Source organism: Aotus nancymaae, unplaced genomic scaffold, assembly GCF_030222135.1.
Source record: "Aotus nancymaae isolate 86718 unplaced genomic scaffold, 86718_ANA_hifiasm-v0.15.2.pri h1tg000051l, whole genome shotgun sequence".
Lineage (NCBI taxonomy): Eukaryota > Metazoa > Chordata > Mammalia > Primates > Aotidae > Aotus > Aotus nancymaae.
In genome coordinates this window covers 8,222,512-8,237,337 of record NW_026988465.1, presented here as the reverse complement: position 1 = coordinate 8,237,337, position 14,826 = coordinate 8,222,512, and the positions used below count along the sequence as shown (strand labels likewise).

At 42.2% G+C, this 14,826-nt stretch overlaps 1 protein-coding gene and 1 long non-coding RNA gene across 3 annotated transcripts in view; one reads left to right on the top strand and one right to left on the bottom strand.

The window, feature by feature from the left end:
* The window catches only part of NEDD9 (neural precursor cell expressed, developmentally down-regulated 9), a 195,220-nt gene extending 185,255 nt beyond the window's left edge, over positions 1-9,965 (top strand). For both annotated transcript variants that reach the window (XM_012440295.3, XM_012440294.3), the window contains 5 exons: positions 164-265; positions 1,073-1,174; positions 2,334-3,575; positions 5,223-5,312; positions 7,594-9,965. In XM_012440295.3, coding sequence (XP_012295718.2) covers positions 164-265; positions 1,073-1,174; positions 2,334-3,575; positions 5,223-5,312; positions 7,594-8,103 — 2,046 coding nt within the window. In that variant the 3' untranslated portion in view covers positions 8,104-9,965. The remainder of the gene's footprint in view (positions 1-163; positions 266-1,072; positions 1,175-2,333; positions 3,576-5,222; positions 5,313-7,593) is intronic.
* The window catches only part of LOC135269221 (uncharacterized), a 62,639-nt gene that overhangs the window by 14,199 nt on the left and 33,614 nt on the right, over positions 1-14,826 (bottom strand). The window contains exon 2 of the long non-coding RNA XR_010337539.1: positions 11-93. This is a non-coding gene — a long non-coding RNA (uncharacterized LOC135269221). The remainder of the gene's footprint in view (positions 1-10; positions 94-14,826) is intronic.

Here is a 14,826-nt window from a genome sequence, read left to right as displayed (position 1 = left end):
GTTTACTAACCTGGTGTCTACTTATCTCCTTCCTGTTGTGTTTTCTTTCTTCGGTTTCCTTCTTTTTGTGAGGGAGAGTTGAGGGATGAGTGCCTGGTTAGGAGGCAAGGAAATCAAGGACTCAGGCTTGGAAATTTACATCTCTGTGTGTTTTCTCTCACAGGTGATAACCCCCGTGAGGACAGGCCATGGCTACGTATACGAATACCCATCCAGATACCAAAAGGACGTCTACGATATCCCTCCTTCCCATACCACTCAAGGGGTGCGTACAAGAACGTGGTCACAAGAGAAGCAGAGCTCCTAGGAGTATCGTTCCTTCAGGGCTGTAGAGAAAAGGAAGTTCACAATTTATGTATTAATATATGTCATATGAAGCTTTATTTAGGTTGTCTACCCAGTAGCCACGTTAGCCAACACTATTTAAATTATGTTATCTGGATATGCTTTATCGAAAAATCCTAGTATTTCACCTGAGAGAGCTTTCGTTCTTCCATAATTTTACTTCAGAAAGTAGATTTTTTTTTTTTTTTTGAGACAGAATCTCACTTTGTCGCCCAGGCTAGAGTGTAGTAGCGTGATCTCAGCTCACTACAACCTCCACCTACCAGGTTCAGGCAACTCTCCTGCCTCAGCCTCCGGAGTAGCTGGGACCACAGGCGCGTGCCACCACACCCGAATAATTTTTGTATTTTTGTAGAGATGGGTTTTGCCATGTTGGACAGGCCGGTCTCGAACTCCTGACGGCAAGTGATATGCCTGCCTCGGCTTTCCGAAGTGCTGAGATTACAGGCGTGAGCCACCACCAGCAGCCAGAAGTACAAAATTTAAACTACACTTTAAAGTATAGACAGTGTAGATATTTCACATCAGATCATCTTTATATCCAATCTAAGTTAAAAACCACAAAATGTGTAAAGAAAAAAAGACAATCCATTATAATATGGAGCACTGCCAAAGATCAAGCTTGTACATAACCTGGTAAATAAATCTATAATTAAGTGCTTAGGAGCATAAAAAATGACAAGTATAAGACATTTCCATTCTGGGTAACTCATGGGTTTCTCTTCAGGTATATGACATCCCTCCCTCATCAGTGAAAGGCCCTGTGTTTTCAGTTCCAGTGGGAGAGATAAAACCTCAAGGGGTCTATGACATTCCACCTACAAAAGGGGTAAGTGAGTGACTACAAAGCAGCAAAAAGGAGTGTGTGTGTGTGCGCGCGCGCGCACGCATCTGCGTGTCTGTGGGGAGTGTGGGGGGTTGGGAGGGTAGGTAGGTAGTTTATTGGGATAAAACAAGAAGGGCAAACCCAAAAGGGGAAAAAGTAGTCTTGGTGAGAGTAAAGGAAAGAAGCAAAAAAGAAAAGGCACTAATTAAAGATAGCTCCAGGGATTTCATCTTGAGGAGCCCCAACTAAAAAAAATCGGGAGGCCAATAAGGAGAACCCTTTGGCAGGGAACTTAATTAGCTCAGGGATAGGGTATTTGTATTTGTAGAGGGTTGGGTTGTTTTGTAGAGGGTTTGTTTTGTTTTGTTTGAGACAGGGTCTCGCTCTGTCACCCAGGCTGGAGTGCAATGGCACAATCACAGCTCATTGCAACCTTGACTTCCCAGGCTCAAGCAATCCTCTCACCTCAGTCTCTGAGGTAGCTGAGACCACAGGTGCACACTGCCATGCCTGGCTAAATTGCATTTTCTGTAGAGACGGCGTCTCCCTATGATGCCCAGGCTGGTTTTGAACATACAACCTCAAGTATCCTACCACTTTGGCCTCCCAAAGTGGTGGGATTACAGGCGTGAGCCACTGCACCTAGCCTGTAGAGAGTTTGACAGTTTTCTCAGTCTGTATGTTCGGGTGAACTCGTTTGACTCACTCTGTTACCCTCTGGGGTATGCCTGCACAGGAAGCATGGTAATGCCTACTTTACAGACAAGGGGACTGTGTTTCAGACACCTATGCAGCTCGTTCAGCATCATACAGCTGCTGTGATAACCAAAGAGACAGCGGGAGACCTACGGTCTTATTCTGCCTCTCGGCACAGATCAGCAGAAGAAGGATACCCAGGAGGTGGTCAGAAACATAGGACTGGAACACAGGAGTGAGCCATTTAGCCAGGAGGGCTCCACACGAGTCCGCACCAAGAATGTGGGGGTGGACTTACAAGTGAAGTGACAGCAGAATCTTGGGGAACCTTGGAAGTGCCTAACATTGGGGGCAGGGGAGGGAGGGCGACCGAAAAAGTGCCAGCAAATAGGACGGAGAACATGGGATCACATGTAGCCATGAGCCAACTCGATAAATAGCGTTTTGCTGTCCACTCGCTTTTCAGGTATATGCCATTCCACCCTCTGCTTGCCGGGAGGAAGCAGGGTTTAGGGAAAAAGACTATGACTTCCCCCCTCCCATGAGACAAGCTGGAAGGCCGGACCTCAGACCAGAGGGTGTTTATGACATTCCCCCAACCAGCACCAAGCCAGCAGGGAAGGACCTTCATGTAAAATACAACTGTGACATTCCAGGAGCTGCAGACCCGGTGGCTCGAAGGCACCAGAGCCTGTCCCCGAATCACCCACCTCCACAACCGGGACAGTCAGTGGGCCCTCAGAACGATGCATATGACGTCCCCCGAGGTGTTCAGTTTCTTGAGCCACCAGCAGAAACCAGTGAGAAACCAAACCCCCAAGAAAGAGATGGTGTTTATGATGTCCCTCTGCATAATCCACCGGACGCTAAAGGCTCTCGGGACTTGGTGGATGGGATCAACCGATTGTCTTTCTCCAGCACGGGCAGCACCCGGAGTAACATGTCCACGTCTTCCACCTCCTCCAAGGAGTCCTCACTGTCAGCCTCCCCAGCTCAGGACAAAAGGCTCTTGCTGGACCCAGACACAGCTATCGAGAGACTCCAACGGCTCCAGCAGGCCCTGGAGATGGGTGTCTCCAGCCTAATGGCACTGGTCACCACCGACTGGCGGTGTTACGGATATATGGAAAAACACATCAATGAGATACGCACGTCGGTGGAGAAGGTGGAGCTGTTCCTGAAGGAGTACCTCCACTTTGTCCAGGGAGCTGTCGCAAATGCTTCCTGCCTCCCAGAACTCATCCTCCACAACAAGATGAAGCGGGAGCTGCAAAGAGTCGAAGACTCCCACCAGATCCTGAGTCAAACCAGCCACGACCTAAATGAGTGCAGCTGGTCCCTGAATATCCTGGCCATCAACAAGCCCCAGAACAAGTGTGATGACCTAGACCGGTTTGTGATGGTGGCAAAGACAGTGCCCGATGACGCCAAGCAGCTCACCACAACCATCAACACCAATGCAGAGACCCTCTTCAAACCCAGCCCTGGCAGCTTGCATCTGAAGAATGGGCCGGAGAGCATCATGAACTCAACAGAGTACCCACATGGTAGCCCCCAGGTACAGCTGCTGCATCCTGGTGACCACAAGGCCCAGGCCCACTCCAAGGCACTGCCCCCGGGCCTGGGCAAGGAGCAGGTCCCTGACTGTAGCAGCAGTGATGGTTCTGAGAGGAGCTGGATGGATGACTACGATTATGTCCACCTACAGGTAAAACAACCAAACTCATAAAACACCTATGCTCACTCACATGCAGGGAGCCTGAGATGGATGCCTGTGAGGCTGTCGGGTTGGACTACCAAAGGAGAGAACATGATGAATGTTAATCCACGTGGTTCATAAATTGGAGGGCACGTTGTAGAGTAGGAAGAACACTGGACTGAGGGTCCTGAGTACTCACTCAGCTCTAGCCCTTTCTCTGACGCTTACTGTGTGACCAACTTATTCAACCTCCTTGGGCCTTCATTTCCTCATGTGCAAAATGAATGGCATAAGGGTTTGGATTAGATCCCATTGATATATCTCAGGCAAGAGGAGATTCACCAAGTAGGATAGCAGGCTCTCTAATAATAATACCAGCTCCACTTCTATTTGTGTTTTAGGTATGGTTCCATATAACATTTTATTTGGAAAAAAAAAAAAAAAAGTTTTCATCATTAAGAAAAAGAAGAGAAAATCTTTCCACTAGAGATTTTCCAAGGCCCCTGGTAGCTACTTTGTGTGTGTGTGTTTGTGTAATTGCTTTAAAACTTAGCCCCAACTCAGACTTACCTAGAGGACCACTGCACATTCGCTAGTTGTCCCTGGAGCTTAATCTATGTATGGGACATTGGACTGTCAAGTTGGCCTCCTACAAGTGGGAATTCCAGCAAGCTCCAAGTTGACCTGGGATTCTGACAGTTGTCCCTTCCACTTTGAGGGACTAAAACATTCTACCAAGATCCATTATTTAGGACTAAGGCTTACTATCTTTTTAGAGTCTCACTCTGCCACTCAGGCTGGAGTGCAGTGGCGCCATCTTGGCTCACTGCAGCATCCGCCTCCCGGGTTCAAACAATTCTCCTGCCCCACCCAGCCTCCTGAGTAGCTGGGACTACAGGTTCGTGCCACCACATCAGGCTAATTTTTGTATTTTTAGTAGAGACGGGGTTTCACCATGTTGGCCAGGATGGTCTTGATCGCCTGACCTCGTGATTCGCCCACCTCAGACTCCCAAAGTGCTGGGATTACAGGTGTGAGCCACATGCCTGCCCTAGGCTTACTATCTTATTCTACCATTCTTTTAATTTGACTGAGAGTCACAGGTTATACTAAGAACTACATAACTATTATACCGAATTCCCTTGAGTGCAAAAAAGTGTGGGAAGGAGACCTGAGCCTCACTTGGTGCTGAGGTAGGGAGTGCAGAGAGAGGATGGAGGCATTGAACATTCACCTTACTGCCTGTCTAAGTCTGCACAGTGGGAAATACTGCTTTGGAGCAGAGATCTATAGATGATTTGAGGGAAACAGAAGTGAGAAGTGGACCACATTTAGACCTGTGTTTGAAGGTTTACAGGTTCACATATAATCTATTAGAAAAGAACCCAGCAGAATAGTACATTTATGTAGGAGATTTGAAGGGAATTGGGAGTAGCCCTCCGAAAATGGTAAGGTTGCACAGAAAGCTGGCACCCTGTATGGGAATGGGTTTTATTTTTCTGCCTTCCCTGTCTAGGATTCACAGTGCCTCAATGGGTATTAGATGTTGCCGAGGCAGTGGAAAATAAAGAGTATTTACTCATCTGTCAATGGATTTGTTAGCATAAGTGAATCACAGTGGTGACATAATATGTTCTTTATGTTGAAAATTAACAGGGTAAGGAGGAGTTTGAGAGGCAACAGAAAGAACTGTTGGAAAAAGAGAATATCATCAAACAGAACAAGATGCAGCTGGAACATCATCAGGTACGTTCAATCAGAGCAAAACCTGCTTGGCGTCGGAAAGATTTCCAACCTAGTACTAAGGAAAAGTATCACTTCAGGAGATTATGATTTTGATTCTTCCAGCTCACTGGCGGGAATCAGCTCCAAAGCACGGAATGAGGTTTAAAAGCAAAGAGAAAGTTTATGACCTTGCTAGTTCATCTGGGTATACCTGGGTTATTTCTAAATGGCAGTTTTTTAAAATGCTAAAGCTGCATATCTAACATATGAGGACCATCTGCGTTAAGGCATTTGGTCTCAAGAAACAAGACCCATTCAAGCTAACCTAAGCAAACAGGTTGATAGTAAAGCCATAGTAAGGGAATTCAGTAACAGAAAATGAAGATAGAGCCAGGTCTGGTGAGAATGAGAACTGTAAATTCTCTCTCCTGCTTGTACTTCCTTTGCTTCTTTCTGTACATCTACTTCACTCTCCCCTATTTGCTGGTTTCCTCTGCTTATCTGCTCATTCGGCTCCCCTGCAACTTCGCAGAACTCATAAATGGCCACTCAGAGCTTTTTCTATAGATGGCCTCTCATCTCAGCTTCCTCTTCCGATGGTTAGCTCCCTTCTGTGGTTCATCGGATTCCTAAGAAAGTCTGACTGGGCTATTTTGATTGGGCCATTTCTCTCTCTCTCTCTCTCTCTCTCTGTGTGTGTGTGTGTGTGTGTGTGTGTGTGTGTGTGTGTGTGTGTGTCTGTGTTTCTGTGTGTGTCTACCCCTCTCTCTCTCTCTCTCTCCATCTCTACCTCTCTATTTGTCTCTCTCTCGCCAGCATCACAAGCCTACGGTTTGGCTGGCCTTGGTCCAGTCTAAGAGTATGGAGCAGAATTCAATATTTTCAACATATCTCCAGGCGTATCTACTGAGGACTTTGGGCAGGGCATGTTCATTCAAAAGTTGGGTATGAGTAGGGCAGATAATGAGTATTGCTAGGACAAGGGCATAAAAATAAAGAGATGGCTTGAGGATTTATTACAAGGCTTTTAAGATGAAATGAAGTAAAATGGCATATAATGATATGAAATGGCATGCTGTGTTTAGGAAATCTGAGTTCTAATTCTTTCTGGCCAACCATGTCAAGTACTACCAACTACACAACCTCCCCGAACTTCAGTTACTTCTCTATATAATGGGAAAGTACACCTCCCCAATCTAATGACCTGATACATTGATGAACCTATTTGCATAAAGCCTAGATATATTAAATATAATCCATTATGATTAAATTCCTTGGAATATCACCTTGTACCTGTTTGTGTTTGCCTTGGCATCTAGCAAGGTAAGACGGCAGGGCTCTGGGGAACTTGTTGAAACCATAGCAATCCCTAAGAAGAAAACGGATTCCAGAAAAGTAAAGCTGGCCATGCATTTCATGAGGTGATCACTGCTCCAGCTCCTCCCTACCTCCGGGTGGAAGATTAACTGAGTCCTAAGCTCAGGTCACAGAGAGTACTTACCTGCAAAAGAGAGGTCTCTCTGAGTCTTAGTGGAATCGCTAGAAATTATTATAAGTGCAATTTAAATAATACACCATTTGGGAGCAATGAGAAAAGAAGGAAGAAAGCCAGCACCTCATGCATCTGACTCTGGGTGAGGCCCTCTTCTTTTAACAGCTCTGGGGAACTAACTATTATGATGCACAATTCCCCTTCAGACTTTCTTAGAAATTTTTTTTTTCCTTAAGTGCTTAATATTTATATGCATTAGTCTTCATGTAGTGCTGGAGCATAACATGTCTATCAATCTTGACAGATAAATAGAAAGGGGTCAGGAATGGTCATTTCATCTGAGCATCCTGAGATAGTCGAGACTTTCCCCAAGAAGGAGCAAATTGTCAGTAACTTACCTGACAAGAGGTCACTACATTTGGTTTTCCCATACCACCCCTCAACACTAATATTTATATAGCACCTACTCCATACCAAACTATTCTAAGCAATTTGTAAACTTTAACTCATTTAACCTCCATAAAGGTGTAGGTAACAAGGCTGTGCTTTAAACCCTATGTTGCCTTCTAGCCAGGGGGTACAAGAGACCAGTGGTCCAGTCATAGAAGGTCTGAGCTGGAGGATCATCTATCTCAACATCTACATTTTACAATTTGGGAAAGCAAGGCAGCTTGACCCAGGCTGCACCGCTCACATGTATCTGACAGTTGTTAGGGACTAAAACCCCTGTCTTTTAACTCCAAGCCCTGGTTAATTCGCATTGCACCACACTCCCTTGCCCTAATGAAAGCTACTTTGTCTTCCTTCCAGCTGAGCCAGTTCCAGCTGTTGGAACAAGAGATTACAAAGCCCGTGGAGAACGACATCTCGAAGTGGAAGCCCTCTCAGAGCCTGCCCACCACAAACAGCGGCGTGAGCGCCCAGGATCGGCAGTTGCTATGCTTCTACTATGACCAATGTGAGACCCATTTCATCTCCCTCCTCAACGCCATCGACGCGCTCTTCAGTTGTGTCAGCTCAGCCCAGCCCCCACGAATCTTTGTGGCACACAGCAAGTTTGTCATCCTCAGTGCACACAAACTGGTGTTCATTGGAGACACACTGACACGGCAGGTGACTGCCCAGGACATTCGCAACAAAGTGATGAACTCCAGCAACCAGCTCTGCGAGCAGCTCAAGACTATAGTCATGGCGACCAAGATGGCCGCCCTCCATTACCCCAGCACCACCGCCCTGCAGGAAATGGTGCATCAAGTGACAGACCTTTCTAGAAATGCCCAGCTATTCAAGCGCTCTTTGCTGGAGATGGCAACATTCTGAGAAGAAAAAAAGAGGAAGGGGACTGTGTTAATGGTTACTAAGGAAAACTGGAAATATTATCTGGTTTTTGTAAATGTTATCTATTTTTGTAGATATTTTATATGAAAATGAAATATTTTAACGTTTTATGGGTTAGACAACTTTCAGAAATTCAGGGAGCTGGAGAGGGAAATCTTTTTTTTCCCCCGAGTGGTTCTTATGTATACATAGAAGTATCTAAGACATAAACTGTACAGAAACTTGTCCACATGCTTGTGTATGCCTGTATATTCATGTTTGTTTGTAGATGTTTGTCTGATGTATTTCATTGAAAAAAACATGAATTAAGAAGCACCTTAGTAAGCACCTTCTAATGCTGCATGTTTTTATTGTTAAAAACATGCCAGCTGGTTATAATATTGTTCTCCATGTACTTGTAATGATTCTGAGCCTGGCTCTGCCAAATCTGGGAAGCATGTACATTTGCAAGTGTTCACCTTCCAAATGATGAGGCACAGCATGACTTATTCTTGTTTTGAAAACTCTTCACAATTGACCATCAGAAACAAACACACGATGGCCAAGTGCCCAAAAGCCCTCTTGCAGGGAAATTTCAGAATATATAGGTGAATCCAAGCTCTGATATTTCAGGTGCTGGAGGGAGGACAGGCCTGTGTGTTTAGAGGCCAGGACCACAGTTAGGGTTGGGTTGTTTCAATACTGAGAGAGCTACAATAAAAGGAGAGCAACTGCCTCCCTGGGGCTATTGGATCTTCTGCATTTGTGAGCAATTTAGCCACGAGGTTTTCCAAAAGATGTTTTTTGAGTTGTAAAAACTGTATTTGCAGCAAGGATTCACAAAGACATATCAGATTATGATTGTTCACCAAAATGGGAATGGTTTGATCCGCCAGTTGCAAGTAGAGGCCCTTCTGACTCTTCACATTCACTTTGGTGCTATTATTACCCCCATATCCTGAGGGAAACTGGCCAGGTCCTTGATCATGGAACTATAGAGCCATCAGGACATATCCTGCTCTCTAAGGGAATGTATTGCTTGGTCTTGCACCTTCTTTAAAACTCACATATGCAGACCTGACACTCAGAGTGGCTAGTTACACAGAGTCCATCCAATTTTTACACCTTTGTGTGACCAGTGTGTATAACCCCTACCACTATGTCACAGGTAGTCACAGCATCCATTCCATAGTATATCTATCTCCTCACACCAGTTAGTATTGACACAGCACAGACACCACAAGCCAACAAGTTCTTCATGGGGCAAGTGAAATACTGCTACCCCATGGGTAAATGCATTCACAAATTACCGAGAGAAGAAGTACGTTATCTATGATCTTTTGGTCCAGTTCCTATTTAGCATTTTTATTCCAGCCTGTTTGGAAACATGTTTTTATTTGCATTATATGCCTGATTGAATTAAGCTTGCTTGTTTTAAACAACCAAATCATTAGAACAAAAAAAAGATTAAAGAAACAAGAATGTATAATCTCGGCATGATTTTAAAAAAATCAGTGGAAATAAATTATCATAGAAGGTGCTTTTCAAAACAACTGCTTTATAATTTTCAAAGAAGTCCTACTCTGCCAAAAAAAGATTAAAAGTCATACGTTACATGACAAGGAAATGTGTATGTGGGGGGAGGGTTGCTGAAAATCAACAACACTTGAAGTTAAAAAGTGTGTCTTTGTAGATTTCATTGTATGATGTGTATTTCTTAGGAGATGGCTGACTTGATTGATCTACTCTAAGTGGAGACATTTCGCATTTTTAAAACCAAAATGTTCAATCTGTATTACTCCTTGCCATCTTGTATGTAAAGGCTATTTTTAAATCATTAAATTTTTAGATCTCTGTTTTCATAACCACTGGGTTTTCTTTTTTATATTCCTCTGTCACAGAATGAAATATTGGCTTACTCTGGCACGCCTAATATAAAAAGTTAAATGATGATTATTTTATCAATGCTATAGGTCTGAATTTTTTTAGAAAAACTGAGGGTTTTTTTGGTTTATTTTTATATATATGTCACTTCCAGGAGTATTTGCATTCAAAGAAAATTCTGGAATCTGTGAACATTATCAAATTCAAATATCTGGAACAAGGCTAATGTTTACCAAAAAAACCCACACATTCAGTAACATGTGGGATGATTTGCTTTTGTAATATGGGTATTACCATTCATGTGGTTTTTAAAATCAAAGGAAATTATTCTATTTATTTTGGAATAGTCATAAATAATTAAAAGCAAAGCATATTTAATGAAATTAAGAGATTCATAACCATGTGAATTATAATTTTAATGGTTGGCCTACTCTTTCATTCAGGTATCCCACTGAGATGTACAGACAACTTATTTCAATATATCTTGTACCATTTTGCCCACACATATTAACTTATTTTTGACAAAGCATTAACTTATGTTTGACAAAAATGTCAAGGCACTTCAATGAGGAAATGAAAAGTCTTCTGAAAAAAAATGGTGCTGGAACAACTAGCTCTATGAAAAAAAAATGAATACACATCTTATGTTCTATCCAAAAATTAACCCAAATGGATCATAGATCTAAATGTAAAACTTAAAATTCCTAGAAGAAAACATAGGAGAAAATCTCTGTGATCTTAGGTAGACCTAATTTCCATATTTGAAACACTTTAAAAACTTAACTCGGAAAAAAAACGATAAATTGGACTTCATCAAAATTAAAAACTTATTCTTCTAAGGATATCATTAAGAAAACCAAAAATCAAGCCAGAGAATGGGACTTATATCAGACTTAGGAGACAAACAACTAAATTTATTTAACTTGGCAAAAATTTGTAGAAAAAACCTTATAAAAGAAGACATATGTAGGTAAATGGAAAAGTAAATAAACACCACACCAAATAGAATCGCTAAAATTAAAAAGACAAACCATACCCATTGTTGGTGCAAGAAAGGGGAGCAAACGTAGCTCTTGTACATCACTGGTAAGAACGTTAAATGGTACAAACACTATGGGAAACAGATTGGCAACTTCCTAAAAAGTTAAATCTCTGTCTATCATATGACCTATCAATTTCTCTTCTAGATATTTACCCAAAAGAAATAACAACATATGTCCATACAAAGACTTACATAAGAATATTTATAGCAGCTGTATTTGTAATAGCAAAAGCTAGAAAGACCCCAAATGTTCATTCATCTATGTGAATGAATAAAATTACTATGGCATATCCACACAATGGAATACTACACAGAAATCAAAAGGAAAAATATTGCAACAAAGAGTCAACATGAATGAACATCAAAACTCTTATAACACAAAAAAGAAGCCAGACAAAAAGAGTACATATGCTATGTTTCCATTTATACAAAACTTTAGAAAATGCAAAGTAACCTATAGTGACAGAAAGCATGTAAGTGGTTGCCTAGAGACAAATGGTGGAAGGAATGGATTCCAAAGGAGTCCATGGAAACTTGGGAATGAAAGCAATGTCCATTGTCTGAATTGTGGTGATGGTTTCACAGCTGTATGCATGCCTAACCTCTTCAAATTGTACACTTTAAATAGGTACAGTTTATTCCTCCTCAATTTTTTCCAAGTAAATGGTTTAGGTACTCCCATTAAAAGTTAGAGATTCTCAGACTAGATTTTAAAATGTAAGACCAACTATGTGCTATTTAAAAGATGCTCACTTGAAATAAAAATAAACAGATAAGTTAAAAAACAAGGGGATAGAAAGAGATGTACTATGTGCATTCTAACTTTTTTTCTTAAAAAACCAGAGCAGCTATATTATTAACAGACAAAGTGAATTCAGAACAAGGGCAAAGAGGAGCATTTCATGATAAAGGAATCAATTAATAAAGATGACAAAACATTCCTAAATGTGTATGCGCCAATCACAAAGTCTCAAAATACATGAAGCAGAAACTGATACAACTGAAAGGACAAATAGAAAATCTATAATGATAGGTAGAGATTTCAACACTCATCTCTCAGTAATTAATAGAACAAGCAAACAAAACAAAACCAGTAATAATTGGCAAGAATGGAACTCTCCTCCATTGCTGGTAGGAATGTAAAATGGTACAATCATTTTGGAAAATGGTTTGGCAATCTCTAATAAAGTTAAACGTATGATTTCAATGTAGCCCAGCAATCCCAATTATAGGTATTTACCCAAGAAAAAATGAAAACATATATCTATATAAAAAGCTAATTGCTTGATTCATAATTGCACCAATTAGAAACAACCCAAATGTCATCAACAGGTGAGTAGATAAGTAAATTGTGGTCTATTTATACAATGGAATACTATTGAGCAATGAAAAGGAGTGAACAAATTAGACACGCAACAACTGAGCAGATCAACCTCAGACACATTTTGAATGAAAGCCAGGCAAATAAAGAGGACTTCTGTATGCATGAAGCTCCAGGAGGCAGGAATCTAATTTGTAGCGACAAAAATCAGACCTGTGATTTCCTAAGGCCAGGGGTAGGGGCTGGTGATTATTTGGGAAAGAGCATGAAGGAGCCTTTTGGCAGGATGGATATGTTTTACATCATCACCATCCAACACTGCAAAACTTTCTGCAAGGGTGAAAATGTCTTCCATTTCCGCTATCCAAAATGCTGGATAACAAGCACGTGGCTATTGAAGATTTGAAACACAACTAGTACAACTGAGGACATAAGTTTATTTTTGCTTATTAGACTTGAAATAGCCACATGTGGTTAGTGGCTCCTATACTGGACAGCACAGTATCTATATCTTGATTGTTATAGTAATTATGTGCATGCATAAATTTGTCAAAACTTATAAAATACGTGCATTTTATTGTAGGTAAGCTTTACCTGAATAAAGTTGATTTTAAAAAGAGATAAAACATTTCCCAACTAATTCTAATGCTCCAATTTTTCAAGTCAATATTATCATCAATTCACAAAAACATCGGCAGACCCACAGAAAGAGACCAAACTAGAAAGTCAAGCTTCTAAATCCACAGCAGGCTACTGCTTTAGAGCCAATGACACTGAACTAGTTCATGTCCCACCGGGAAGACAAATGTGGTTTCCTAACCCTCAGTGAGTAAAAGCCTGTCTGGGCTTTAGATGCTTCCCCATAAACCACATCTACATTCTTTATATTTTTTGAGGGATTATGATAAAAGAAAAATTGTCATTCTCCAAAGAACATAAAAAACAATAAGGATTCACTTATTCATTGAACATTTCCTGCCTGGCCAGCTGGAGCAGGCAAACCTGCCCTGAGTATCAATAAGGCCCCAGTTGTCCCCACCAAAGGAGCCAGCCCCACCTCACAGCCAGTGTCTCTGTGTGCTCAGCAACGTTCTGTGGACCAAAGGGGCAGAAGAAGAAGGGGAGATGTGGATTCTGCCTTTGTTTGTTTGAGATAAAAAACAAATATGTCCTTTAAACAGTTTAAGGCAGATTATAGACAACTGCTCGCGTAATCTACATGCAAAGATTTTAAAGTAGAGAAAATGAGAAATATCAAAGTGATCTGGCTGGTGAAAAACAGCTTCTAGCCAAGGGCGGGTTGAAGAGGTTGATCATAAAGAAAGGTGTCCTACTCCGCACTGTGGGGCTATCACAGAATACCGAACATTGGGTAATGTATAAGGAACAAAAATTTGTTTCTCGCAGTTCTGGAAGCTAAGAAGTTCAAGGTCGAGGGCTTGTATCCAGTGAGAGCCTTCTTGCTGCATCATCCCATGATGGAAGGTAGAAAGGCAAGAGAGCATGAGAGAGTAAGGGACTGAACCGGCAGCCTCAGGCTCAAAACTTGATGATCCCCCTTAACCACGCACGAGGGTGGAGCCCTCCCTACCTCCCACTGGGCCTCAGCTCCAAACGCTGCTGCAATGGGGTTAAGTTTCCGAAACACTTTTCGAGGGATACATTCAGACCATACCAGAAAGGCTAACTAGATGGCAGAGGAAACGGTGGCAAAGGCTGGTGGCCAAGAAGGCATGCTGCAGAGATGCAGTGGAAAGATGGCACGATGAGGGGCTCTCTGGAATCACACTGCAGTGACTTCCGCTTTGCATTTTGTACCTTCAGAGAATTCACTTAGAATAGACTTACCAAATATTTGTTGACCTAATGAAACTGGGCATTAGATGACATCATACCCTTTCAAAGAAGAGAAAGGAAAGAAGACAGTGGGAGGGGCCTGGATGAGACAGAGATGATAAGGATAATGAAGACTACGAAAGGATAAAAGGGAGGGGATGGAGAGAGGAGGAGAGGAAAAAGCAGAGGCGAGAGACAGAGAAGCAAGAAACAGGGTGATTAGAAAAGAGTCAGTGAAACAAATAACAGACTGCAAGAGATACACAGTATATTGGAAAGCAAAATGTGATGTTCTTTGGTCATCTAGGTTCTCAAGGTATTGTCAGAAACAAATAGTAGACATTCCTTGAAAACAGGGCTGCATTGTCATTTTGAGAAACACATCATCTGTCAGTCTCTTGAAAAGACTCAATACTCGTGAGCATGTAAAAGGCTCTAGGCCAGGTGCGGTGGCTCATGCCTACAATCCCAGCACTTTGGGAGGCCAAGGTGGGTGGATCACCTGAGATCAGGAGTTCGAGACCAACCTGGCCAACATGGTGAAACCCCGTCTCTACTAAAAATATGAAAATTAGCTGGGCATGGTGGCGCACACCTGTAATCCCAGCTACTCACGAGGCTGAGACAGGAGAGTTGCTTGAAC